Genomic DNA, 27,913 nt, shown 5'->3' on the forward strand with positions numbered 1-27,913 from the left:
CCGAACCTCCCCCGGCCCCATCGCCCCTCGCGCCCACCGAACCTCCCTCAGCCCTTCCGCCTCTCGGCCCCGAACCCCTCCAGCCCCCCATAACCCTTAACCTCCCCCCACCTCAAAGGACGCTTCTAGCTCGTCCACCAGCGTGCTGTTGGGTTTGCGCGGTCCCGCGGCGGGCGGGAGGAGGCCGGCCTGGCCGGGGCCCCCAGGAGGGAGCGGAGGAGGAGGCGCTCCCGGGGGCTGGTTTGTAAACATCCCGCTCAGAGCCGCCGCCATGACACACCGCCAAAGATCGCACTGCGCCTGCGCGGGTGGGGGTTCGCTGCAATGTGGAGGCAGTGCCGATACGCTGGGCTCAGTGAAGGTGGGCGTGGCCTGCCCGGTAGCGGCGACCTCGTGCGTCCCGGGAAGCGGCCCCGAAGCGCTGGGACACGTTCTGAGTCACTGCGTGGGGGTAGCCGCGCCCCCTCCCCACGTTACTGCTCCTGGCCCGGGCCGGACGGCGGCAGCTGCTGGCCCAGGCCCCAGCGCACACAGCAAGGACGAACAAGCCCTGAGCCTGCAGGCTCTGCCTCAGCTCTTCCCTTACATGAGGCGACTAGAGCTTCAGTAGATCATAGGGTTGCCAATCCTCCAGGGATTAACCTGTAGTTAAAGATGTCATGTGATGAAACCGCCAGGAATTTAACCCTGTTGCCTCCTTACCCAACAAGGGTACCAGTTTTCCCACTCTTCCTTCACTGACTCTGTCTTGGCAATCACATACACAACCCCTAGCCGGTCATTTCTCCGCAGACTGAAGCTACAGCTTCTGTCCTTAAATGCCTCTGCTCGCTTTTATAGTATCTGTGATCATAGTAGCCTTTTTCTCCTTATGCTACAGGTAGTAGGAGCTGTTTAAATTTGGTAAAAGATGCTTCATTTTTTTTTCAATCTGGGCTGCCTTTTCACTGTCCATCATCAAAAAAAAAAAAAAAAATTTAAGGACAGCATTTTTTACAGCAGGTGAAAAATCAATGCTAATAGTTAAGCATCTAATTTGCACAAGGAATCTGCAATATGTGCTGAGAGATACTGGTACTTTTGCAAAATTATTCACAGGTAAATGTTAAATTTAGGACAGCTATCTGCATATGGATCATCTAGTCGTTAAAGCAATTAAGTTGCTATTCCAACTCTGCCACTGATTAGATGTATGGCCTTGGACAAATCTGCAAAATTATCACCACAATCATTTGAAATGATCAGACAGAAGGAGCTTTACAAGTGCAAAATATAATTGCAGGACAGAGAGAAAGATTATCCTTTCACATGTATGCTATTAACAGTTTATTTTTCTGCTACACTCTGAGCACAATCGTAGGAGTGCACCTATGGCACTCTGATGCCACATCTGCTGTGAATTCTTGTGGAGAACCATGGTTACAGAAAACAAAGCAACAGGTGCTGTCCTCTAAACAATTAGCCAGCCACAACTCTGTCCTGACCCAACTGCAGTTGAGAAATATACAGGTGAGGGGTCAGATTTCAGAAGTTAGAACAGAATCCTTCATCTGGTGTCATGTGATAGTGCAGATTGATCAGTAAAAAACGGAGTAGTTTTATCTCTGTAAATTCCTCTGTTTAAATACACTGACAAACTGCATATTAGAAAAGCTGTCCCTCTTACTGACACTCTTCAAGAAAGTTTTTCTTTAACAATCCCTCCCCTAAACTGTGCTCAGATTGAGAGTACAATTAACTATGGTATTACACAACCAAGGAAGTTACCCATATAAAAAAGTCATGTTAATTTCAGCTTTATTGAAAGCACAAGAGAAAAAAAAAATCAATACAAGCAGAATGAAAAAAGCAAAACCACCAGGGAGAAAAAAAATTATGCCAAGCTTTTTGAGAGGAAAACTACTGCAGGAAATCATTTAATTTCCTTTAATTATGCTCAATAAATTGGCAATTTATATAGTCAGTGGCAAGACAATCCATCTCCCCGCCAACATAGGAAGGTTCCTTACAGCTTATTTCACGTTCTTTGTCTAGCTTAAACACCTTTAGCAATGGAGTCTCCCAATACCTAATAAAGCACTACTGTGTATTAGCTGATTAAACAGATGGTAACATTGGCTACGTCTTCACTACCCGCCGTTATTGGCGGGTAGCAATCGATTGCCCAGGGATCGATATATCGTGTCTCATCTAGACGCGATATATCGATCCCCGAATGCACTTATATCGATTCCGGAACTCCACCAACCTGGAGTTGTGGAATTGACAGGGGGAGCCGCGGACATCGATCCCGCGTCGTGAGGACGCTGAGTAATTCGATCTTAGATACTTCGTTATTCACGTAGCTGAAGTTGCGTATCTAAGATCAATTTTCCCCCGTAGTGTAGACCAGCCCAGTACCTCTAGCTTCTCCCTTATGTTGTTCTGACAAAATTTCTGTCAATAAACCCTATCAAGAGTTATTCTTCCATGTATGGTATATCCAAAACACCGAAGGGCCATGATTCCAGATTAATGGTTTTTATAGTGGAGGCTACTTTATACTGTTTAGACAAAAGAACTTGGTAAAGCAACAAAAAGGTAGATTTATGTTTGTGACCATTACACAGATCAGTCTTATACATCTGAACACAAGTCCAGGTGTTTACAATGATCATTTTTTTCAGTATTAAGTGTCTAAAAATAGTTCAAACAGAACTTCTCACCTTCAACAGCATAAAATGGGAAGAGGGAACCTCATCTACGGGATATTCTTACTCAGTAAGAACTGTTTATAAAATGCATTTGTCTTTCATCATTATTTTTTAGATTATGGGAAGTATTCCTGGATTGTAGATGTACTTCCACAGTTGGCATTTTATTAGAGTGTACATATGTCATAGGCCATTAATTAGTTTTAAAATAAATTTTAAGATTAATTGAAGTAGACAGATTTAAGGCAGAGTGGATGATTACAGAATTAGCATTTTACTAGACACTTTGCTTGTCTTTGCTCAAGCGTGTAGCAAACTCTACTAATGTTCGTGTAGGTCGTCCTGCCATGCCTTTTCGAAGGTAAGGAACCTCATCTTTATTTGACATCACACCAGCAATATCTAAATGAGCCCAGTTAGCCACAGTCACAAATTCTTTCAGGAAGGCAGCAGCTGTGCATGCGCCTCCAGCTCTGTTGGAGAGAGAGAGGAGGGAAAAAAAGTTGATTTTTACAAACTTTAACAACTCTAAGTCAACAATAAAATGCACACCAAATAGTTAGCTACTCTCAAGCAACTGGGGTTCTTCAATATGTTTTAATTAGTGTGGATCCACCGAAGGTAGGGTGACCAGATGTCCCGATTTTATTTGTATTTTGATGGGTCACATTGTCACTCCACCTCTTTGTGGGCCCATCTGGAGTATGTAACTTTTCTCCCTGTGTTGAGTGTGGTTTCAGGAACAAGACTGGTAAATTAATTAACTGATTTAGGCCAAATTTGAGACTACTTAAGGGATGAACTTAGGGTGCAGTCTCAGCATAACTGTGTCCCTGTGAAAGAAGCTGTAAGGAGATCCAGCCCTGAGAGCTTGGAACTCATTAGTATTCTCTTCTGAGGCAACAGCCACCTGAGGGTAAGATGATATACCAAGCAATCAGACAGCAGCTCGAGAGGATGCTCCATGAGCTTCCAGAGAATAATGTTGAGATTCCATGCAGAAGCTGGCTGACAGGTGGGTGAGTATTCAGGAGATCCTTGAGAAAACTATTGGAGAATTGTGGCTGCCCTTTATGCACTCAGACAAGAGCATGAGGCAGCTCAAGGTGCATGCATGGCCCCCGGTATTCAAAAGACTATTATTTTGTGACATAAGGCACATGTACCTCTATGGGGGATCCACACTAACACGCATTTGAAGAACACAGTAATACTCAATGTTTGGTAGAATTACAGAGTCCTGCGGTTGTTTAAACATAATATTACCCCTCTCCCAGACATGTGTGGTGATAGTACTGGTGTTCTGTTCCCCAGCTTCCAGATATGCTGGTTGCATCATTTTAGGATGGTAGAGCTGCTTTTCTTTGGTGAAGCTGGCCCATTCTCACCCTTCTTTGCAGAGAAACATGCCCCTAGGTACACAAAGGGCGAACTCGTTATGTTTCATGGTGTGCAAGGACTGGACTGTTACATACTCTTGGGCAGGACACAGAGTGGGGCTGGGGTGGTTCACTGTGCGCTCTTCCCCCTGAACAGGAGCTGTTGTCACCATCTGATTCTAAATTGACAAACCAAGATTTGGCTCTGTATTTTAGCAATTTTTAAAAGTAAAAATACTGAAATCCCAACTCCTGTTTTAAAATCTAACTGTACTAGTGCATATTAGTGCAAGGTCAAAGCATTCCAGTAACCATGGAAATGCTGGCTATTTCTAAAATGATAACATGATGATAAACGGGTATATCAGTTAAGACAAAGGTTGCTGCATTTCAGTTAAATAATGTACCTGCTATATTTTCCAACATTACTGACGTCTGCAAGTGGACAATCAGTAACTTGTTTTGTGTAATGTTCAAAGAGAGGCATTCTCCAAACACGGTCTCCTGTCAAAATACTGGCCTGCAGAAGAAACAACTGTTATACTTGGGACATATTGCATAGTCAGTCTAAACAAAAAATACCACAGAAAGTATATTGTAATCGTAGCTCTCGGTGGACTAGGTAGTTATGAAACCACTTTGAAATTAGTAACACAAGATAACTTCTGGCATCTGAAAAAAATGCTAGAAAAATAAAAGATGAAACTCAATTTTGAATGCTTTAAATTTTGCCCTCTGTTTATGAGAAAAAAAAGAGCCAATTTTCTGCAAGACTCATTTTTCTGCTGGTAATGCAGATTTTTCATAAATCACTTCCTCTGGAGAATTCCCTCCGGAATTATAGTTTGACTAAATATTGGGCATTTTTAAGAATTTAATGAATGACACCTAATCAAGACCAATTCACCTTTTAACACAAGTTACTGGCAACCAGTAGACCTAGAGCTTATAATTAAGCAATAAGGCATAGGAGGGTGTGCATCCTTGAGACTCAGGTGCATACTACCAGTGCACTGTAAGCTACCCAAGATGTGTATCAATGAGCCAACAATTCACACACACATACAACTTATGCTTCTCAATACAATGTTAAAAAAAATAAAACCTCCCCCACCCCAAACCACTGTATTTTAAAATGTAATACAATATCTATCATGTATCAGAGGGGTAGCCGTGTTAGTCATGCACCTGACGAAGTGGGTATTCACCCACGAAAGCTCATGCTCCAAAACGTCTGTTAGTCTATAAGGTGTCACAGGATTCTTTGCTGCTTTTACAATATCTATCATCTCACTTATATAAGAGACCTTCAGGAACATATACACCTAACTTTTAAAGAAAAAAAAATCCATCGTATAGCCTACCTCATAAAGGTGAGTCCAAAGCCAAGATGAACTCGTAAAAACTCCAGTCGCAGCAGATCCTAATGCTACATCCATGGCACCTGTAAAATACCACTGTGTAAATTATACCTCTTGCTCTTGGAGATGGAGCAGAACATTTATTTTGCATTTTACCTTCTAACTCTATTTTTAAAGATGATTTCCTGTCCACCTTATCCTCAGTGGAGTCTTGGTACTCTTGCATTTATTTGAAAAAGTATTATTGAAAACCTGCTCCCGTGTTAATTAGTATGTAATCAGTAATGGGCCCAATTGTGCCCTCTGGTCTACCCAGATAGAGACAAATGTCATCCCTCTCACATGGAAAGGGAGAGGCAGGCATCGCCATAACAGCATCCCCCCTTGCCCAGGACCCCATGAAAGGTTGTCTGGATGGAAGGGGGCAGAATGACACATACTATGTCCCCTGTACCATGATCATCAGGCAAGAATGGAAACACAATCCAGGTCTTTTTAGCAACGAGAATTCCCCTTTCAGGAGGATCTAATCATCAGCTGGCTAAACCCTAATAGTACAGATAGAATGAGTGACAATAGGCAAGCTGCCCAAAATACAGTGGTAGATGGCCCTAATCTCCTATAGATCCCTAGACACAAGCAATCATCTAACACCTGTTCCATAGTTCACACAACAATCTGGGAGTAAACTTGCATACTTCCTTCCCTTTATAATTGGCCTGCCATGGATTTTACCACAGACAGGGGTGGTCTGGCCAATAACCTTAATATGACTTTTTATACAGTCAGTTTTAGAAGTTCCTTGTCCTTCAGCTCTGTAGTTACCATTTGGGGCACATTAAAGGCACACTGTCTGGTAACTGAAGCCCAAAATAATATTTTCTTATAGAAAACTACAAATGAAATATTTTTATGAATTTGTAATGGCATGGCACCCACCTCTCGTGAGTGCCCCTTCCGGTCAGGTGTGTCGGTGGTCTTTAAATAGTCCCAGCCCTGGTATTGGGCAGTACCAACAGGGCTTCCTCCCTAGAGGCAATGGTTTCACCTTGGTCTACTCTGCCCCCAGCTCGTCAGCTGGGCCACTAAGTAGTTCAGTTCCCCTTCTGAGGGTTTCTTGCTGTCCAATTGTAAACCAGTTTCCCAGTGACCTGTGAACAGTAAAGAGGGACCCAGGCCTGCCCACTAATCTAGGTTCCAGACCAGGGACACTAAGAATAACAGCCATGTGTTGTCTTGTCCCTTTAACTATACTGCTCTCAGTTACATGGACCACTTCCCTAGGCCTCAACCTTTGTCAAAGCTTCACCCTTACCTCAGGGCTCATCTAAATTCAGGTCCAGCAATCAGCCAGGAGCTCTCTTCTCTTCACTCCCCTAGTCCCTGTAAGCACTGAGCTGTCCATGGTGCCGCAGTTCCCTCCGGCCAGCCAGGAGCACCAGCTGAACTCCTATAGCTCCTGCAAGAAGCTGACTATCTCTGGCTCCGCAGAGTCTTTTATATGGCCCTCTGGACCCTGACTGGCTGCAGGAATTAGTTGATTCCCTTGCAGTAATTCTAGGCTGCTTGGAGGACTTCTCTACTGCTCTGTTCCTGGGATCAGTGTGGCAGGACCCTGAGTCCTCCAGCAGGGGAGCTCTGGACCTAGTCCACCCCATCACAGAATTCTTATAAGCATTCAGGCGAAACAGGAGTTTGAAATTCCCTTGCAGTGTTTGTAATCTAAATTTTTCAGCTTAAAAACCCACAAAAACTGAAGCTTGCATCACTCTCTAAAACAGAGTGAATATAAGTCAACATGCCAATCCAATTAAAGGGAAAATACCCTACTAAGATATTGACCTATGCTTACACACTAGTATAACTGGTGCCACAGAGCTGCTTCTTGATGCTGACCCCTCTTGGGACATGTAGGGGATGTCTAGACTGCAGTTAGACACCCATGACTGCCCTGTGCCAGCTCACAGGGCTCGGACTGTGGGGCTACTTAATTGTGGTGTAGACATTTGGGCCAGGGCTCTAGGATCCTGCGAGGTGGAAGAATACCAGAGCTATCTCAGGCTGCAGCCCGAGCCTGAATGTCTACACCGCAATTAAACAGCCCCACAGCCCAAGCCCCGTGAGCTTGAACAAGCTGGCACTGGGCAGTCACAGGTTTCTAACTGCAGTGTAGACATACCCTGGGTACCCAGGCAATAATGAGGAGGCCCATTTTAACAACAGAGCATACCAAAACTGAAAGCTCTGCAGGAGACCTGCACAGACAAGAAGCATGCAGAGCTTTGGCTCCTCTTCATCTCCCTGACACCTAGATACCCCAAGCAGAATCAGCACATCATGGTCGTGGTAACTGCCTTCTCCTCCTCTGGGCTGTCAGGTAGCTCAAGGGGAAGCTACTTTTGTATAAGCCAGTAATCCTGTAATCAGTTTCCTCTTTGGCTGCAGAATCTGGCATATACATGAGTATATATCGAGGTGAGCAAATTTTTGGCCCAAGGGCCACATCTGGATGGGGAAACTGTATGCAGGGCCATGAATGTAGGGCTGGGGCGTGGGAGGGAGTACAGAGTGTGGGAGTGGGGTGCGGTGTGCAGGAAGGGGCTCAGGGTAAGGGTTTGTGGTGCAGAAGGGGTGCAGGATGCAGGAAGGGTGCAGGGTGGGGCAGAGGGCTCAGGGCAGGGGTTTGGAGTGCAGAAGGAGTGCGTGGAGTACGGGAGGGGACTCAGGGCAGGATGTTGGGGTGCGGGACATGGCAGAGGGCTGGGGTGCAGGTGGGGTGCAGCAGTGGGCTCAGGGCAGGGAGCTTGGGTGCAGGGTCCGGCTCCATGCCACTTACCTCAAGAGACTCTGGGGTGACAGCGGTGCACAGCAGGGCTAAGGCAAGCTCCCTGCCTGCCCTGGCCCCACACCGCTCCCAGAAATGGCAAGTTCAGCAGTGACTCCTGGGGGTGGGATGGGGCAGACGGCTCTGCCATGCGCTGCCCTTGCCTGTGGGTACAACCCCCGAACTTTCCATTGGCCACGATTCCCCATTCCCAGCCAATGGAAGCTGTGGGGGGTGGTGCCTACAGGCCAGGGCAGCACACAGAGCCCTCTGGCGCCCCTTCGCCCAAAGGCCGCATGGACATGGTGCCGGCCGCTTCCAGGAGCGTTGTGGGCCCAGGGCAGGCAGGGAGCCTGCCTTAGCTCTGCTGTGCCACAGGACTGGCAATCCCCCAGGCCGGATTTAAAGCCCCGACAGGCCGGATCTGGCCTGCGGGCCGTAGTTTGCCCTCCCCTGATATATGTTAACATAAGTGATTAAACAAATGTATGTATATGTCTAATAATGCTTTAAATTAAAGAATTCTTTAGTTTCACATATGCATTTTAACCCAATGAAATACTGTTTGTAAACTAAAGATTTTCTTTTTTTATGACAACTGCTTTACTGTGATGTATGTGAATGGAAAAGTTCCATTTTAATATTTTTAAGAATAAAACTACAACCCTCATGCACAAACAATGAGGACAAAATACACAAAGGTCTCATTTATTAATAAAACTCCTAAGAAATGTGTTTAAGGAGTTAGTTTTTCATTATGATAAACTGTTTTGCAACATGAAGCAGGAAATTAGTTACCTGTTAACGTCGCAGCATTCACAATGGCCCTTGCATTAAAATTGTGGGCATAACAGAGAGCATCAGCTAATAGCAACCTTCCCTCTGCATCTGTGTTATCAACCTGTAGATACAAAAGTGTAGTGGAGGAAGTCATCTACTCAAAAGTTCCCCTTTACATGATTTGCTTCTTAAAAATTCTTTTTAAAGAGACCGTCTGGGTTTTTAGCTATCAGGCTGAAAGTGATCCATGTATTACAGCTCGTGTAATAACTGCAAGAAGATGAAATTTACTTTCTCATATAAATACAAAACAAAAACTATTTTGATGATCATTTATTTTTCAAAGTGATCTTAGATAAGTGAACTAGAACAGGACACTAAAATCAACCCAAAATGGAGTTATCAAGCATCCACAAAAAAATATTTTTAATATAAATCAGGGAACCTCACAGCACTGCTGCCAGGCCTCCCATGCCAGGGCTCGTAGGTGTCAGCAGTATAGAGCAGGATAGGAGGATACAGCAGAAGATTGGCTACTGTCCCCTGCAAAGCCCATGGAAATCCAATGGCTATTATCTAGCAGCTGCAAGGGGACCTACTCAGTGGAAATAAAGATCCTACTGGAAATATAGTGCCAGGAGGGAAAAGGAACTGTACAGTAGCACAGAGACAAGAGACATCCCTGTAAATGGCTCCTACATTTGTAGATTCAGAAATCCATTTCCTTTGGGTCTCAAGAATTCCCCCCTCCAAAAATATATGGCCTCTGCAGCCCCTCCTGCTTGAGTGACTGCGTTATAGTGAACTCAGCATGATAACCCTTGTGGTGCTTTCCTGAGTCACTGGCTCTGGCAGGGGGTGATGAGGTCCCTGCGAAGCGCAGTGGTTTAGAACTCAATAGTCATGCATATAGCTTGGTGAAACCTCAAGGAACAGAAAGGTTCCTAATGTCAAAGTCATGAATGGGGTAACACAATTATACAGAAACTCTGGAAGGAGAAATATTGATTTGTCCATCAATTCCTACAGGGAAACAACAGTCTATAGCATTAGGGCATGTGTTAAGAATTTAACCAAATGGAGAATAGTTACGTATTGCAGATTAAACACAAAATACGTATTTTAGGTCCTGATTCTGCAAACTGCTTTGCACAGCGGACCCTGTGCCTATGGAATGCCCTGGTGTTATGGGATGCTCACCCCATACAAGGCCTGGAGGGGCTGAAATGGCTAGGCAGGCCAATTAACTGCCCAGACTACACCTGAAGGTGGAGACAAGGAATAGGCCAATAACTGGTCATAAATGGCTCAGCTGAACAGGAACAGGAAGCAGTCTACAGTCACTCCCTGGAAGGAAGAGACTTGGGCTGGCAAACCCAGACAGAGAGCAAGAAGCCAGAAAAACAGCAGCAAGGGGTAGGACTGTATAGACCTTGGCTACCTGTTATAGGGTCCCTGGGTTAGAACCCAGTGTTGAGGGCAGGCCTGGGTTCCCCTACCAGCGACTGGGAAGTGACACAGGGTGTGGCCTTTGAATTCCCCAGAAGGGGAGGACCTTAGTGACCTGGCCAGAGGACCAAGCCATGAACAGGAAGCAGCAGCTCTGGGAGTGAGAAGGGCCGCAGGGTGAAAGAGATGATCTGGAGAGAAACTGCCAGAGAAGGGCAGTGCCTGACAAGAGCTAACCCTCAGTGCCACCAGGCGGAGGCATCATGTGCGGTGAGTGGACCTCGTGACACCCGAGTTCCACATATGTGGAGCAGTTTGTAGGGTCAACGCCTTGGTTATGTCAGCAGAAGAGTAATGCTCTTGTGTTTTACAAAAGAGGTGCCTGGAAGAGGGCCTTGAAAATGTACCAAAAGCAACTACCACTTTGCACACTGTTTGAAGACTATCTTTAACTCTGGCTTTATAAGCACTAGAACTGCCTCCTCTATGGATACAGCAGATTCTGGAAAATGTAAGTGACTGGGCTTTTTACTTTTCCCTAGTAATTTATAATATTTTTGCAAATACAAAAAAACCCCAAAACCCAAATTGAAAGAATGCTGTTATCAATTTTAGTTAAATCAGTGAATTTACACAGTATGAGAAATATATTTGTTTTTAAAAAATAATCTTTGTGCACTTCTTATAACAGAAGTTGAAACAGTAAAACTTGATTGATTAGTAGATTTGCAATGAATGTGTCTAAAAACCAGCTTAACACATATATACCTGGATTGTTTTCCCATTCTTGGCCCTAACAACATCTCCAGGCTTGTTTGCCCTACTGCTGGGCATATTTTCACAGAGAGGTGCCAAACCTGAGAGGGAAAAGAAAGAATTACTGCAATGTATCATGGGTTTCTAAATTTAGTAGTTGAAGAAAAACTACTTAAAAGACACTCTTTACACTAAAATCATTTGTAACAGAAGGATAGTATTCTTGTCTGGAATGTACATACAATTTCTAGATTTGCACCTGAAATTTCCTGACTGAAGAATGACACGATCCGAATTTCTCCATTAGTGACATTTCAGCATTACACAATTAAGTCTGTACATTTATCTTTAACATGCTGCATTCACTAACCTATGCTATTTTTACACTATGTGTTGCACCTGATTTACATCAAGGGATGTCAGAATCAGGCACATGGTCTTGAGGCTCCCTGGCAATAAGTTCCACTTTACAACATGTGGCACTATATGCATATTTCATATCCTTATAAAGGACTGTTTATTTCTGGAATTCTAAAGCTCTTTGGGGAATTTCAAGAGCTTCTCATTCCAAACAAACATTTTACAATGTCAAAAGAAAGAGATCCAGGGGAACCATTATACAGCACTGACATAAGGGCAGCTGGGAAAGATAGTAAAGAACCCAAGTCAATGCTCTGGTTCCAACTGTGGGTATAGTGATAAGGAACACGGCAGTCCACCAGCCACACACAAGGAGAAGCCCATGATCTTGTGTTCTGGACAAAGCACATTAAAGAGGATAATGCTGGGCTGACATGAAGTTGTTTTCAGAACAAACATCTTTAATTCCCATGAAGTTGGGGTTTCTCAAGCTTGTTAGTTGTGTCAACCTCCTCCTGGACATCCACTTTTGCCATTGTGTGAAACAACTCATTTATTCACAGCTGTACAACATACTGTGGCAACTACAACCACTGCTTACTTGGGAAAATATTAAAAAGTGATTTAGCTATCCACATTTCCATCCTTCAGAGTGGCTCCCACTTCCTTTCTTCCTATTCTGCAGCAATAGCTACTAGCGGAGGCAAGTAGGCTGGCTCCTCCTCATTTCCAGCTGCTTTTGCAGATATCTTTGCAATGAAGGGCCAGGGCATTTGTAAAAGCAGTTGGAAACAAAAGGAGAGTTAGCAACACATGGCCTTACAGCTCTCCACAGACCATCTGCAAGTGCTCCCTGGACCAAGTGTTTATTAATACTAGCTGAACTTATGGAATTGCTCCTTTACCTCAACAGCCAGGAGCTAGTTTTTCTGGAACCAAAGACTGCAAGTTCTATTTCCAATACTGGATTTGTGAGCAGTTAGCAGACAACATATGTTTAGTCATACATTGATACTTTGCATATCAGAGTTGTATCCTCTCTCCTCTCAACACTGGGTGCTTTTGTTCCATACTAGGTTTTTCCTTATTAAAATGGCACTTTTGTGATTTACATAGTCAGTCACCAGTACTATCAGTTTTCAACAATCTACACCCTGGAGACACTAACATTTTTTCATCAGCTTTATTCATATACTAATATACTGTAAAAAGGCCATTCTTTTCGACAGCAAATATTTTAAGTTAGATTTTCCATCCTTTTGGGGATGCAACATGCCAGTCTATGATCCTGAGACCTTCTTTGATGGACACTTACTTCTACATTAAATGGTCTCTTATGGTAGACGAGTCCACTTTTTCCAACAAAGAAAGTATAATTATCTGTAAATCAATACTAGTCATCAGGAGTATCCCATGGGAGTCAGGCATCTCCTGCAGGTCCCAAAAGCTCCCAACTCCTTTAAGACATCAATGAGAGTTAAGGAGGATAAGCACTTCACAGGATCAAGCCCAGTGTGGGTGTCAGAACTATCAGTTTTCATCCATACCATTTATGAGACACCACCCACCATAAGAGATTCTCCAATAGTTTATATTACTAGATATACCCTATTCTGTTTCTTTGTAACAATGTATTGAGACTAACTGTTAATTTCCTTAATCTGTAGGTCTCAAACACCAAACAAGTAGTGCTCAGATTGATGCACAGGTGTTTTAGACATGCAGCTCCAGTTACCCTGGACTACGATTCTAGCCAATGAGACAGAGACAAAAGTCTCCACCCAGTTCTACGAGTCATGTATTCCCCTCAAAGGTTTTAATTCAGTCTTGCAACATTCTTCTCACCCAAAGTAGGCAATTTTTGATGGTGAGTAAAATATTGGGATTTTTTACATTGTTATGAAAGTGAGTAGGTGATGTGATTAGCCTGGTAAGTGTCCATGAAAATTCTGAGCAGCCATTTCCATTACTGAAATTAAAATAGCTTGGCCCTAATGGAACATTTTAAATCATATTTTCTGATGTTCTCCCCTTTGCCCCCCAACTTACCAATTATATTAAGAGGTAGATTTAGTGCTGCTGCTGTCATAATGGCTGAACACACAGTTGCTGCTCCTCCCATATCTGCTCTCATTTCATCCATACCTGAAGAGGGCTTAAGTGAAATGCCACCACTGGGGATGCACAGATCAAGAATAGACATTCTAGAAAAATCTCATTCAGCACACAGAAGCCTCACACCACATGCTTTAAAATAACTATTTTGTCCATCTCTATGTTTATGACAATAATATCAATAGTTTATTATTGTTTTTTAATTTCCTAGTATTCTAAAAAGCAATATATTCGGTTTTACTAAAATCAAATCTCCTCATATCAATTTAATCTGACACAATAAAACATCGCTGAGATAATCTGCAACATGCTAAAATGTAACAAGGTAAACACACTGAATTACATTTAGGAAAACAAAGATAAATCAAAAGGATTTAAAGTAAGGGAAAGTGACAGCCCTAGTAAATCAGTTTAAACAAAGGGCAGTAGATTAATAAATTAGTCAGCAGTTAGGTCTTCCAGATGAGAGTTTTGAGAGGAAGTTCTGTAGGAAGGAAAAAACCCCAACTATTTTCACTCTGCCAAAACACGCTACAGAAACAAAGCAGATGCTTCAGTGACTGTAGACTCTAAGAAGCATATACCTCATTTAGAGCTGTAACCAGGCCAAAAAACAAAACAAAACAAACCCACAAGTCTGTTCTACATCTGCTGTTGGCCCACTGAGGCTCGATCTCCCCTTTGGAAGCAACAAGGGACAGTAGAACCTCAGAGTTATGAATGCCTCGGGAATGGAGGTTGTTTGTAACTCTGAACAAAACGTTAAGATTGTTCTTCCCAAAGTTTACAATTAAGCATTGACTTAATACAGCTTTGAAATTTTACCATGGAGAAGAAAAAAATACTGCTTTCAACCATCTTAATTTAAATGGAACAAGCACAGAAACAATTTCCTTACCTTGTCAATTTTTTTTTTAAACTTTCCCTTTATTTTTAGGTAGTTTACATTCAACACAGTACTGTACTGTATTTACTTTTTTTTGGGTCTCTGCTGCTGCCTGATTGCATACTTCTGGTTCCAAATCAGGTGTGTGTTTGACCAGTCAGTTCGTAACTCTGCTGCTCTGAGTTTGTAATGCCAATACACTCAATCCTGCTGTGCTCCCAGGGAGAGTGGTAGAGTCTACCACATACAGCAGATTCACAGGAATATTATAATATAATATTAGAGGGACACTGGCAAGAATTCATCTGTGCCTGGTTGAAATCAGCTACTCAGAGAATAAATGTTAACTAATTTCTGACACTATAATCCCTTTATCTCCCTGGCAGAGTTCCAAAACTAGTCCATCTGAGCCAAAGAACCCTATCTTCTCTCCTGCCCACCACTACCACCAAGGTTACTGAGGAGAAAGGGGAGGGTAAAAAGCAGGGAGCCTCTTCACTTGGATCAGGAGACCCCTTTGTCTCTCCAGAATGATGGGGGTGGCAGAGGGCCCCACACCAGGAGTTAGGATGGGAGAGTCCCAACTCACCCACTTACTCTAACGTATAGTAAACATATATCAAACAAAATTACTACTGATATTGGGACTCATCAGTTTCTCTTCACTTGTCCAGCCCCATGCCTGGAGGTTGTAGTAGCTTCCTTGGCCTCCAGGGAGAGATAGATGGTTAAAAGATGGGCACTATGTTGCACAGCAGGTGCAGAGCTCATGTAAGCAAGCACTACTTTTCCCTCCTGAGCAGCTGCACACACACCAAGCCCCAAGCATGTTTGGTTTTCATTTTGCTCTTGCACTGGAGGCTAAATTTTCCTCTGGACCAGTTGGCCCACAGCACAGCCAGTGTATCTGATCTTCTGAAGTAACATTTGGATTTTCTGATTGGAATATGCTTCTCAAAAGTTACTTTAAAAAGTGAGATGCAAAGCTTTTTGCAAACACATTTTTTAAAATGTCTCATTAAAATTTCAGACCAAGACAACAACACTGGCACATGCAAAGCCTTGAAATTACCATTAAATACATTTTAGAACAACAGCATTTAAAATCCATTCCTTTCTCATTCTCCCAACAAACCATAAGTTGAGGATGTTTCATTTCCCTTGAAACAGCTGTGAAGCCAAGCACTCATAGTAGTGTCCAACTTGTACAAGGGAAACACAGGATCCCTATCTCTGAGCTTGGCAGGGAAGTGAAAAAGGACAGGTTTTCAAACATCCTGTTTTAAATGCATTTATTTGCATTACTGTATTTAGGTCTCCATATATTCTGCTATGGGTCTGAGATCTTCAGTGAATTATGAAAGTTTTGCACAATCTGTAAAATTTTATTCTGTTGTGTTTTTCATATAATTTTACATACCAATTGCTAGTTCTCATTTCATGAATTTCCTCTGAAATGCTATTTATTAGCATCACTAAACAGAAGTGGGCAATAATGGATTATTTCCTCCATGAATAAAATAAAAGAAATTGCCAAACTCTTCTTGTTATTTTCCCAAATTTCGTTAAAGCAAGCTGTTCTGACTGGAGAATGTTTTCTTCTAGTCATTTGCAACAGAATATCTAACTATAAATAGTAAGTGGGGTTGTTTCAAATTTTGTTGATTTTTCAGTGGAAATACCAAGATGCCTATTAGTAAATTTTATCTGATAATCTCAAATTTGTTGGCATACTTGCTCCCAATTTCTCCCTCTCCTCTGCAATTTAATGGCCCATTTTACAAACAATTGATGGGTAAAGTGTTAGCTAATTTGCCTGATTTTTTTAGAAAAAAAGTGACTGGCACAATGGCAAATATTTTTGCAGTATCCACTTTTTTTTTTTTAATAAGCACCTCAATTCCTCCATAATTGGATTATAGTTTTTATTTCAGTCATAAAAATATTAGCAAACATACCTATCAAAGGTAACGCCTTTTCCAACAAACACTAATGGAGAGTCATTTGCATTAGCACTGCCTGAATAGTGAATCTCCAAGAAGACTGGAGGCTCATCTGAGCCCTTAGCTACACTCAAGAATGCTCCCATCTGTTGTTCTTCTATCCATGCTTTTGACCTATAATTAAAAAAAAAGATTTTAATAAGATCCATTACAAAAGAGACTAGAAAAAATTGTGTGATTAATCGCGCTGTTCAACAATAAAATACCATTTATTTTAAATATTTTTGGATGTTTATTGCATTTTCAAATGTACACCTCTATCTCGATAGAACATTGTCCTTGGGAGCCAAAAAATCTTACCGTGTTATAGGTGAAACAGTGTTATATTGTACTTGCTTTGATCCACCGGAGTGCGCATCCCCGCCCTGCCCGGAACACTGCTTTACCACGTTATATCCAAATTCATGTTATACCAGGTGGCGTTATATCGAGGTAGCAATGTATTAATTTTAGTTACAAAACTGAATACAAAGTGTACAGTTCCCTCTTTATATTTATTTTTTATTACAAATATTTGCACTGTAAAAAACAAAAATTATATTTTTCAATTCACGTCTTACAAGTACTGCAGTGCAATCTTTTTATCATGAAAGCTGAACTTACAAATGTAGAATTATGTTTAAAACTTTTAAGAGTTTTGATCTTTTTTTTAAACATGTCTGCAAGCAATTCTATTTTTCCTAAATAAGAGATTGCAGATTGTTTATTCGCTAGGAAGTAATATGAAAAGACTGTCAGGCTTCCTCTTCTGTAGTTTTTTTAGTAGGCTTGTCATGTTACAAAAGTAATTAACATATTCATCTTGCTTCTTTATTTTTGTCCCAGCAGACTCTCTGCGCCTACTGTAGCGACTGGAAGTCCTGCTCTTGATACTGAGAATACCTTGCTATTTCTGGACACCAACAAAGCTTTTATTTATTTAAAGTTTACAGACTGTTACACAAATGCATTTGTCATCGTGAACAGCAAAAGGGTAAAAATGAGCAAGTTCATTACAAACTCCAGGAACATTTTACATCCTGCATCTTAATCAATTACAACTTACAGAGAAGGAATGATTTAAACTAAACTTACCTTATATGGACCTTCACATTGCTATTAACACTTCTGAGTTTCTGTTCAATAACTTCAGCAAATTTCATTGGTGTTATATAATTAGCCGGGGCCTCCATCAAATAGCGAGCCAGATTTTGACCCTCAGCAAACATGACACCTTTCTGCCAGGCCTCCTTGCCATCACTAAACAAACGCCACAATTATAATTGAACCTTTGCAAAAATATGATTGTCAGTATTCAATTCTCGTCTATATTTTGAAACGAAAGCTGCCCCACTAAGGGGAGGTGAGAAGGAACGTTACATTACCTCTGTTATTACAGGAACGTGGGAACTGCCATACAGGGTTAGACCTGAAGTCCACCTAACCTAGTCCAGTACCTGTCTATGGCAATGGTCAGCATTAGATGTTTCAGAGGAAGGTGCATGAACCCTGCAGTAAAAGATATGGTATGCTCTCTGCACCCACATTAGGTCTCGTAATAGTTCGAGACTGGCTTAAGCCCTGAAGCATGAGGTTGAATATCCCTTCCAAAATGTGTGTTCACAGTAACAACAACAACAACTCTGGTCATTCTTATTCTCCACATACCTGTCCAATCCATTTTTGAATCTTGCTAAAATTATGATTATTAATTGACAAAGGTGGAGCTTGGATAGTGGGATCCCCACTTCAAAGCATAGTTCTGGTCAATGAATTGTCAACAATCACCGTAAGGTGTTCATAGAGGGATATCCCCAAATCCTATGTTTGCTGTGCTATCTAGGAGCTCGCAACACTATTATGAGGAGGGGAAGTATTATTGCCCCATTTTACAGATGGGGACCTGAGACACCAAGAAAATAAGTGACTGGCTCAGAGCTGAACGGGGGAAGTCTGTGGCAGAGCTGGAATTGAACCCAACTCTTCTTAATCCTACTCCAGTGCCTTAGTCACAAAGTCACCCATGTCTTGAGAAGTTAGTTGTTTCATAAAGACCAGTAATCCTGAGTGATTCTCAAGGTATATGTTGCCCTGGGAAATGGATGAGTGTGACACTGAGGCTTATCAGTATAGGATTAGGTTGAGAGATTTACCTAGACTACTGCCTCGCAGGGTGCAGCTTCCCTCTTTAAAGGAAGGAACTGTCCCATGCATATCCCGGATTCACTCCCTAGTAGCAGGGAAGATGTGGGAGGCTGGTAGGTGAGGGGATATAAAAGAAGCCACTGAACTTTTCTGAGACAGCGCTATATTACTGAGAGAAGTTCTGTTGTTATTTGTCTCCTCTCCCAAGGAGGGGTCAATGCCATTCAGAACCCAAAAGGAGTGCGTGTCATTTTTCTTGTTGCATAAAAAATACACTGCCTATCACAGTGTATCCAGTGATCTATGTAAGACATTCTGGGGTTCAGGAGTTTATCAGAACTCAAAAAAGAATCAGGCATTTCTGAACAACAAAATAAACAGAGGAGATATAAATTCATGCACTTCAGGGGACAAACCAACCTCTAACTGACAAAGATTAGGAAGTGTCTTCCCCTATGGATCCAGTATTATAATTGTTCACTGGGGTTTTTTTGCAAGTTCTGACATACCTGGGGTACTGGCCACTGCTAGAGATATGGTATAAAGTGGACCTCTGGTGTGATCCACTATAGCATTTCTAATGTCTTAGAAGAGTTTGTTCATTTAGAGAGAGACAGAGGGAGAGGGAGACAACTCCTGCACTTCTGAGTTTTTGGGCCTGGTACCATTGAAAGCACTGTACACATCATAAAACAGACAGACAGAGTTGTTTTTGCCCCTTCTTTCCTAATCCCAGACTCTTCTCTGCTGCAGGGAAGCACTTATGAGAGGAAAAACAAACAACATGACACACTAGCAATGGCAATTAGACAAGCAAAGCAAATGCTGCAAAAATGTCTCTGCTGCTAAAATTTTTTATGCAACACCAACTAAAAGGGAGGTGGGGGGAAAAGGAGTGATACATACTCTAGGTATCCAAATGTTTCACAAGTAAAACTTGAGTTTGTCATCACCTTCCATGTAGCTGAGCAGTAACTACGGGTTTCTTTTTTTGCTTAAATTCATTGTATTCATATAGCCCAAGAACAGCTCCTTCTGCAGCAGACTGAGCATCTCCACAGGGGTCTACTTCAACACAAGGGACCTCCAGGTCCTGAACTTGTCTGCATCCAACTGGAAAATACAACACATCAATACGTGAGTACTGACTGCAGCCGCAAAATGTATTCCTGAGGTAATTAATTTTTCAAGGAAAGAACCCAGTTCTATTGACACCTGGTAGATTCTGGCATAAACGAGCTGAAAAAAATATTCAATAGAGCAAAGCCTAGAGCAGCAATTTTTACAAGGAGAGTATTGGTATTCATCATGCAACTCTGAACTTTGAATATAATTGATCAAGTAAGCAATTCAGCAAGGGTTGAAAGACAAAACCAAAGTTCTTAAAACTACACAACTTTAGAGTGCTTCAGGTGCCCAAAGCCTGTAGCCATCAGAAATTAAGTTGTAATACAGTGGGTTGCTAGTACACCTCTACCTCGATATAACGCTGTCCTCAGGGGCCAAAAAATCTTACCGCGTTATAGATGAAACCACATTATATCAAACTTGCTTTGATCCACCGGAGTGTGCAGCCTCGCGCCTGCCCCCCCCGGCCCGGAGCACTGCTTTACCATGTTATATCCGAATTCATGTTATATCGGGTCGTGTTATATGGAGGTAGAGGTGTATAGCTTAAATAGCAGTTAGTTTTTTAAAGTCACAACAGCCTTTTGATTCAAAAGGTGCATTTATGCACAGCAGAATATATGAACGTATTCCATAAACAAAATATTTGTTTAAGAGGGACTTCCATATATTATCCCTGCCTGGAAGCACCCTCCTGCTGCAGGTTGTGGTATCACAGAAACATCTGGCTCAGTTTCTCTCTTTCAGCATCCTGAGCAACTCCACTCCGGCTCTGTCTACTACCCCCTCTTGGTGCTGGTTTATTACAGCAGCATAACACACACAGTCCAAAACACAGGCCCCCAAACCCCAAGCCCATTTCTCACCCCAGTGTAGTCATTAAGATCACTTGTTGTCTTATCCCATGACATCCTACATACCACATGCTGGCATCTTCATACATGCCCAGACTCTCTGTCAGTCCACCCCAGCCTTGTACCAGAACAGCCACCCCAGCCCTTTCAAGTGGAGTGCAACCTTGCTCTTCCCAGCAGGAACCCCTGCCAGTCTCTCTGCTTATGAACATTCTTCCCAGGGAAGCATCCTTCACTCTGGTTGGCCCTCCCACGATTCCTCTGGGACCAGCTCTGCAGATGTCAGCGGGTAAGCTCCTTCGTTGCTTACCTGCCTTCAGCTCTCTTTGGCTCTTGGCTCTGGGTTACAGCCGGCAAACAACTCTCCCTCCTGCTGCTCCTCCTGCCTTCAGCCCTCACTCTCTGGCTTGGGGACATCAGTCAGCAAATCCGTCTCTCTTTTCTTTTGCCTTCAGCTTTTCGCAGGTCCCAAACATATAATTTTTGGCAACTCTCACCTACCCGACTCCCGCATAGGCAGCTCTGATTCACCAGGTCTCTCCAACTCACTGAATCTCTTCCTGTCAGGGTCTCCCTGGTCTTTTACAGCTCCCAGGGGCTGTCCAACCCACTAAATTGGCCAACTAGGAGCACCTGTTCTGGCACAGGGGTGCTGGACCTACTTCATTTAATGGGGCCAGCCACTCTGTGACAAGGACCAATGTTAAATGCGATATCCCTCTCAATTAAAATGCTAGAAAGCAAGGTTGTACCAAATTATGAGACACCACATAAATATGCCCAATGGTCACACAGCATGATTTCACTCATTCCAAGAGATAGAATTCACAAATTCACAAGGAACTTTCTTCAGCCCCCAACTGATGGGGGAAAAGGGCAAATATAGCTCCAATCTATAAAAAGGGAAATAAGGGCAACCTGGGGAATTATAGAACAGTCAGCTTCAGTGTTCCCTCTAATTTTTCCCACCCATGTGTGGAATGAATTTTCTTATGTGCACCAATCTGGAGGTGATGTGTGACTGGTAGGGCTGGGGCTGAGGGGTTCGGAGCGTGGGAGGGGGCTCAGGACTGGGGCAGAGGGCTGTGAGGGCTCCAGCTGGCAGTACGGGCTCTGGGGTGGGGCCAAGGATGAGGGGTTTGGAGTGCAGGAGGCTGCTTTGGGGCTACGGCGGGGAGAGAGGACTCTTACCATCTCTCTCTCTCCGCAGCAGCACCTGGGCTGGAGGGGAAAAAGGTGCCTTTCCCTGCCGGGGCAGCTCCGGGAATGGGGCTGCAGGATAGATGACCCTCCCCAATTGGTTCAGGCCAGGGCTGGGTTCAGGGAGGGGTGCCCTGTGACAGGTCCAGGCCGGGCCGCCCTGGCCGGGTCTGGGCTGCGCTGCACTGCCCCAGCCGAGGCAGGTTAAGGGCTGGGCTAGGTTGGGGCTGGGAGAAGGGCACCCCTCCTTCAGCAGGTCCCCAGGTGGGTTCCCTGAACACCTGTGCGTTGCTAAATAGGCTGCTGCATGGCCACACGTCCTCGCAGCTTACAGGGAACTTAAGTCAGCTTAACTTCAGTACCTGGAAAGATAACGGAGCAAATAATCATGAAATCAATTTGCAAATACTTAGAAAATAATAAGGTGATAAGTAAGAGTCAGCATGGATTTGTAAAGAACAAATCATGTCAAACCAACCTAATTGCCTTCTCTGACACAGTAATAAGTCTTGTGGATGGGGGAAAGCAGTAGATGTGGTTTATCTTGAATTTAATACAGCTTTTAATACTATCTCACATGAGCTTCTCATAAACAAATTAGGGAAATACAACGCAGATGAAGCTACTATAAGGTGGGTGCATAACTGGTTGGAAAACCATTCCCAGAGAGTAGTTATCAGTGGTTCACAGTCGATCTGAAAGGACATATCAAGTGGAGTCCCGCAGGAATCGGTTCTGGATCTGGTTCTGTTCAATATCTTCATCAATGATTTGGAGAATGGCATAGAGAGTGCACTTTTAAAATTTGTGGATGATACCAAGCTGGGAGGGGCTGCAAGTGCTTTGGAGGATAGGATTAAAATTCAAAATGATCTGGACAAACTGGAGAAATGGTCTGAAGAAAACAGGATGAAATTCAACAAGGACAAATGCAAAGTACTCCACTTAGGAAGGAACAATCAGTTGCACACATACAAAATGGGAAATGACTGCCTAGGAAGGAGTACTGCAGAAAAGAATCTGGGGGTCATAGTTGACCACAAGCTAAATATGAATCAACGGTGTAACACTGTTGCAAAAAAAGCAAATATTTTGTGATTTGTTAGCAGAAGTGTTGTAAGCAAGACACAAGAAGTAATTCTTCCACTCTACTCTGTACTCACTAGGCCTCAACTGGAGTATTGTGTCCAGTTCTGGTGCCACATTTCAGGAAAGATGTGGACAAATTGGAGAAGGGCCAGAGAAAACCAAAGCAACAAAAATGATTAAAGATCTAGAAAACATGACTTATGAGGAAAGATTGAAAAAACTGGGTTTGTTTAGTCTGGAGAAGAGAAGATTGAAGGGGGCCATCATAACAAGTACATAAAAGGTATTTACAAGGAGGAGGGAGAAAAATTGTCCTCCTTAACCTCTGAGGAAAGGACAAGAAGCAATGAGCTTAAATTGCATCAAGGGCGGTTTAGGTTAGACATTCGGAATAATTTTCAGGGTAGTTAAGTGTGGGAATAAGTTTTCCTAGGAAGGTTGTGGAATCTCCGTTACAGGAGATTTTTAAGAGCAGGTTAGACAAACACCTGTCAGGAATGGTCTAGCTAATACTTAGTCCTGCCACAAGTGCAGGGGATTGGACTACATGACCTCTTGAGGTCCCTTCTAGTCCTACGATTCTATGATGATGAAACACATATCATGTTATACTGTCAAGGATATCAAAGTCTTAATTACCATCTAAGCAACAACAGGAAATATTTAAGGTTGTCACATATGCACAGAGCATTGTTATAATCTTGTCAATTTCACTGATTCTCATATGGGGAAGTGAAAGTGACAAGGGTCTTTTCAATTTCATGCTACTTGGGAAAGCTATGAGAAGCAGATTCTGCACAAAAACAACTCCCATCTTAGGAAAACTACTCTGCATCGATTCATATTTGGAAGATTATCTCCGCAACCGTAAGGCTAGTTTAGGGGTTGGAAGGAGGGGAAGGTTGGGTTCCTTTTAAAAAACATGGAAAATATAAATTCTGTTAAAAATTAAAGGCCTGGGCCCTTTTCTCACCAGGGAAACCTTCCCACTTGTCAGCGATGAGTGAATTTTCCAAGTCATGCATTAGGTTTTATGCTTTAAAACAAAATGTGTTATGGCCTGTTTGATTTAAGCTCATGTGCTTCACCAAAAATGGAATGTATCACATTCCAGCAGGGCTTCAATAGCTCAAATACTTGCAACAGGAACAAACATTGAATGAAAACAAGTTAACCTGCAACAGCTGTCCGAATATTTTCTTTGTCCTCATTCCAGTTTTCTTGATCATTCACTCCAGCAGCCTTCTTACCCAAGCCGACAACTACAACACTTGGAAAATCCTGTGCAAAAACCACACAAAAGTGGATTTAATTTCTTCACTCTGATAGCCATGATGGAAGGTTAATATGAATGATAAAGAGCATTCTTTTCAAATGAAGGCAAACATAACATGAAAATACATCCATTATCATTAGCATATTATGATAGTGATCTTGTCTCTACCTCTCAGTAATCTTGCATAAGCAGATGGACAACTTCACTGTTATCTAATTGTTAATATTTATATGTATTATTGTGGTGTCTAGAGGACCCAGTCAGGGTCCCATTGTGCTACGCCCTGTACACACACATACTGCGAACTTGGTGTCTGCCTCAAAAAGCAGTCTAAGTAATAGGATTGTTCTTATTGGTTAGGGCATTATGTTCAGTATAACATAACAAGGTCTGTGCATTTTTCAGCCTGTCCCCACCTATTAGTTTACATAGCATGGTAGGATGATTTACCTTTGTGGCTGCTCCACAACACAAGGGCAGCAGGCCACTGGCTAACTGATACTCTGCACACATACCCCTACCTCTTGAGCACTACAGAGAGAAAGGAGAAAAAGGTCTAAAAAGGACAAACTGTATTTCCCCACTTTACCACTGCTGAGAGACCTTTCTAGTGCTGCTGTGCACTGAAAAATTATTTAAAATGTGTCTCTATCCACAAAGATATAGTGGTGGAGGTATCCCCACTCCTCCTGAGAGGGATAAAGTTAAGAGAACATTCAACTTGAGGTCTCCTCACACTTCCATTATAAACTGGAAGAGCATAGTTTTTGTAACAATGAGAAGTCCGGTGACACCTTAAAGGCTAACAGATTTATTTGGCCATAAGCTTTCTTAGGTAAAAAACCACTTCTTCAGATCCACAAAAGCTTATGCCCAAATAAATCTGTTAGTCTTTAAGGTATCACCTGACTCCTCGTTGTTTTTGTGGATACAGCCTAACACAGATACCTCTCTGATACAGTTTATAATAATCAGTTTTCAAACTGCTGCACCGCGCAACATCCAGCTCACAAGAGACTGCAGCTAGTACAAGCTTTCCAGCCCAGCTACAGCTCACAGTGATTTGAACGGTCTTCTTTTTAATCACTTTTTCATGCTCTTGGGAGGGAACTGCGTAGGGTCCAATTCTGTAGCCTTTTCATGCAAGGATCCCTACTTACTTTAATGGCAGTTCTGCATGCTACAGAATTGGGATTTTGGGACCTGATCTAATCTCCAATAGAATCCATGGGAGTCTTTCCACTGACTCTGTGGGCTGGATTGGACTCTTGTAAAGGAACTTAGATAGAAAAGGTAAAAATCACTAAAAGTATTTTTTTTTTAAATCTTAGAAAAACCACAGTATAGCAACACATTAAATTCAAACACCACAGTATTTAATGAGTATAACACTCTGCTGTAATAATATGTAAGAATAAGCTTATAATAAGGAATAATGCCAAGACTCAAATTCAAAGCACCAACTCGTCATCATACTTAAAAAATTCAAGATTCATACCTGATGCAAGCCATGAAATAGGCGTATTTTGCCTTTCTTCAAAGGAGGCCCAGATCTAGAACACAAAAAAAAGTGCCATGAGTTCTTTTAAAACAGAGATCCTGATTTTTGTGGTAATAATTATGCAATATCCCTTAACTTCACACAGGGACACTGGCTAAACAGATTCAAAGGGAAACATACCACCTACAGAATCATCATCATCACCACTTCCTGCTGGGCTGGTTTTTCATTAGAGGTCCCCTTATCTCATTCTGGCTAAACAGAATTGGGTTAAGTCAGTAGATATGAATGTCAATGCATGAGGCTGTATGGCTGCAAACTAGAACAATCAATAAAAATGTATTTTCTGTGTTTACAATATCTTAAAAAATATAAGAAACTGATCTAAACACTTACATAGACAATAACTCTGTCAGCTTTCCAGACACCAGTCTATCAAAAGTCTCTCCGGCATTAGTAAACTGAGGAACTGCCTCTTCTTTTTCTTTTGCATAGACTCCTAAGACAAGGCCCTTTAAAAAAAACAAACAAAAAGTACACTAATGCAAGATACTCTTTTTCTAAACAATTTATATTGAGATTTGATAAATGTTTCTGACCATAACCATAATACTGTATAAAAGAGGTTTAGTGAACTCAGTTTATTACATAATCTAAAGTATATAGTCATGATTGGATAAATCAGGATACATGCCAAGACCAAAAGTAACATTCTTTAAACAGGAGAAAGAAAGAGCTATAATAATGCCATGCTTCAGATCATTGCGCTGCTTTTTAAAAGGCATTTAGGTAAGCAGGGATACAGACTGGCAGGTGCTTTATAAAATCCCACTAAGCACCTATCTGAATTTTGGCACCCTCAAGACCTTTAAAAATCTGGTTCATTATGTATAAAAATGAAGTTTCCAGACACAGATTTAAAATGCAGGCTATTCTGCTTGTTAATTAACATTATCTCTGAACAGGCACATCTTGAAGAAAGGAAAAAGTTACTTTGTTTGCAACCGAGTCAGGGTCAAGGACATTATCAGGTGCATTGAGAAGGAAACAAAACCCCCAAACAAGAGGAAATCACGGCTGCCAACCTACAGAACCCTAACAAATATTTCGAGAACGCCAGGAGCGTCCCAGGTTGCTGACTCTGGCCCCGATCCTACAAAGCCAGAGGTTTAACTCTAAGCACGACACCCCTCGCAAGGACTTCATGCAACTGCTCCAGCGCACGTGACGGGGGCGTGCAAGGCAGCAGCTGAACCAGCGAGTGAAAAGGGCCGGGGAATGCCAAGGGATGATGACATTTAACGGGCAGCCTGGCCAGTTTTCACAGACAAGGGCGACTGTCAGGGAGGGACAACCCAGCTACCGTCTCCCCGACCGACCCCTGGGGTGTCCGCCCTGCCGCTGGCATTTCCACCCTCGGACACAGACACGCGTGGCCGGGGCAGCGGCTGTCTGCAGCCAGTCGCTCCTCTCCCCGCACGGTGCCCGGCCCCCACGTGCTGGCACCCCCGCGCCCTTTACCTTGCGCCCCGCGCCGCTGCTGTAGCCTCGCGGGGCGAGGGAAGGCCCTTGGCGGGGCCAGCAGCAAGAGAAAGGGGCAGCGCCGTCGAGGCTGCGGCGAACGAGCCCCCGCAGCGGCGGCACCAACATGACCAGCCCCGCAGCAGCGCGCGCCCCGGCCGCGCCAGGGAAGGAGGGAAGGAAGGAGCGAGCGTGTCCCGCCCCTCTGACCTCGGCGCACGCCGTGTGCCTCGGGGGGCTGGGCCTTGGCCTGGGGCTCCCCGGGAAGCCTAGGAGTTGTGGGGACGGGCCTGGCTCGTTGGGGAAGCCGGGAGAGGTGTGTTCCTGGCGCACGGGGGAGCCGGGCGGGGGGCTGTGGCTGACTCCTGCAGAAGGAGGCAGGAGCAGCCTCGTGGCTGATGGGTGGCTCTTGGTTTTGTTGTACTGCGGCGTTCAATATCTGCGGGTGCAGAGTCAATCGCCTGTGAACTGCTGCCCACCCTCCCCCCTGTTTTCCTTCCCCCCGCTACCTCAGGCTTTGGGAATATCTGGATTTGGAGGTGGATTTTGTGGCTGGGGTCATTCTTATATAAAATCACTCACAAAGACTACCTTAAAAGGACATGGTTACGGTT

The 27,913-nt window shown here is 43.2% G+C and overlaps 2 protein-coding genes across 3 annotated transcripts in view; both read right to left on the reverse strand.

The window, feature by feature from the left end:
* Positions 1–278, reverse strand: part of MED28 (mediator complex subunit 28) — a 4,224-nt gene extending 3,946 nt beyond the window's left edge. Inside the window, exon 1 of the mRNA XM_032800823.2 lies at positions 102–278. Within this exon, the coding sequence (XP_032656714.1) occupies positions 102–273 (172 nt within the window). The 5' untranslated portion in view covers positions 274–278. The remainder of the gene's footprint in view (positions 1–101) is intronic.
* Positions 279–2,400: 2,122 nt separating this feature from the next.
* LAP3 (leucine aminopeptidase 3) lies at positions 2,401–27,540 on the reverse strand. 2 transcript variants are annotated; one of them, XM_032800814.2, is made up of 13 exons: positions 27,300–27,540; positions 26,175–26,290; positions 25,776–25,830; positions 24,177–24,282; positions 19,684–19,843; positions 17,681–17,845; positions 16,562–16,720; positions 13,652–13,776; positions 11,255–11,343; positions 9,056–9,158; positions 5,437–5,516; positions 4,480–4,592; positions 2,401–3,166 (listed from the first exon to the last, which is right to left on the reverse strand). In XM_032800814.2, the coding sequence occupies exons 1-13, from the start codon at positions 27,426–27,428 to the stop codon at positions 2,971–2,973; spliced, it is 1,596 nt and encodes a 531-aa protein (XP_032656705.1). In that variant the 5' UTR covers positions 27,429–27,540; the 3' UTR covers positions 2,401–2,970. The 2 variants fall into 2 exon arrangements, with proteins under 2 accessions (XP_032656705.1, XP_032656706.1); XM_032800815.2 differs by lacking the exon at positions 2,401–3,166 and adding an exon at positions 3,993–4,105 and having other exon boundaries at positions 27,300–27,449.
* Positions 27,541–27,913: the final 373 nt, after the last annotated feature.

The sequence above is a fragment of the Chelonoidis abingdonii genome, chromosome 5 (assembly GCF_003597395.2).
Source record: "Chelonoidis abingdonii isolate Lonesome George chromosome 5, CheloAbing_2.0, whole genome shotgun sequence".
Lineage (NCBI taxonomy): Eukaryota > Metazoa > Chordata > Testudines > Testudinidae > Chelonoidis > Chelonoidis abingdonii.

Excerpts from the sequence above, each read along its gene's own strand:
- LAP3 (XM_032800814.2), bottom strand. The coding sequence starts at position 27,428 with ATGTTGGTGCCGCCGCTGCGGGGGCTCGTTCGCCGCAGCCTCGACGGC. Across the intron at positions 11,344-13,651 it reads TCTACCTCTTAATATAATTG|GTTTGGCACCTCTCTGTGAA; the intron begins GTAAGTTGGGGG and ends TTTCCCTCTCAG. Across the intron at positions 3,167-4,479 it reads AATGTTGGAAAATATAGCAG|AGCTGGAGGCGCATGCACAG; the intron begins GTACATTATTTA and ends TCTCTCCAACAG.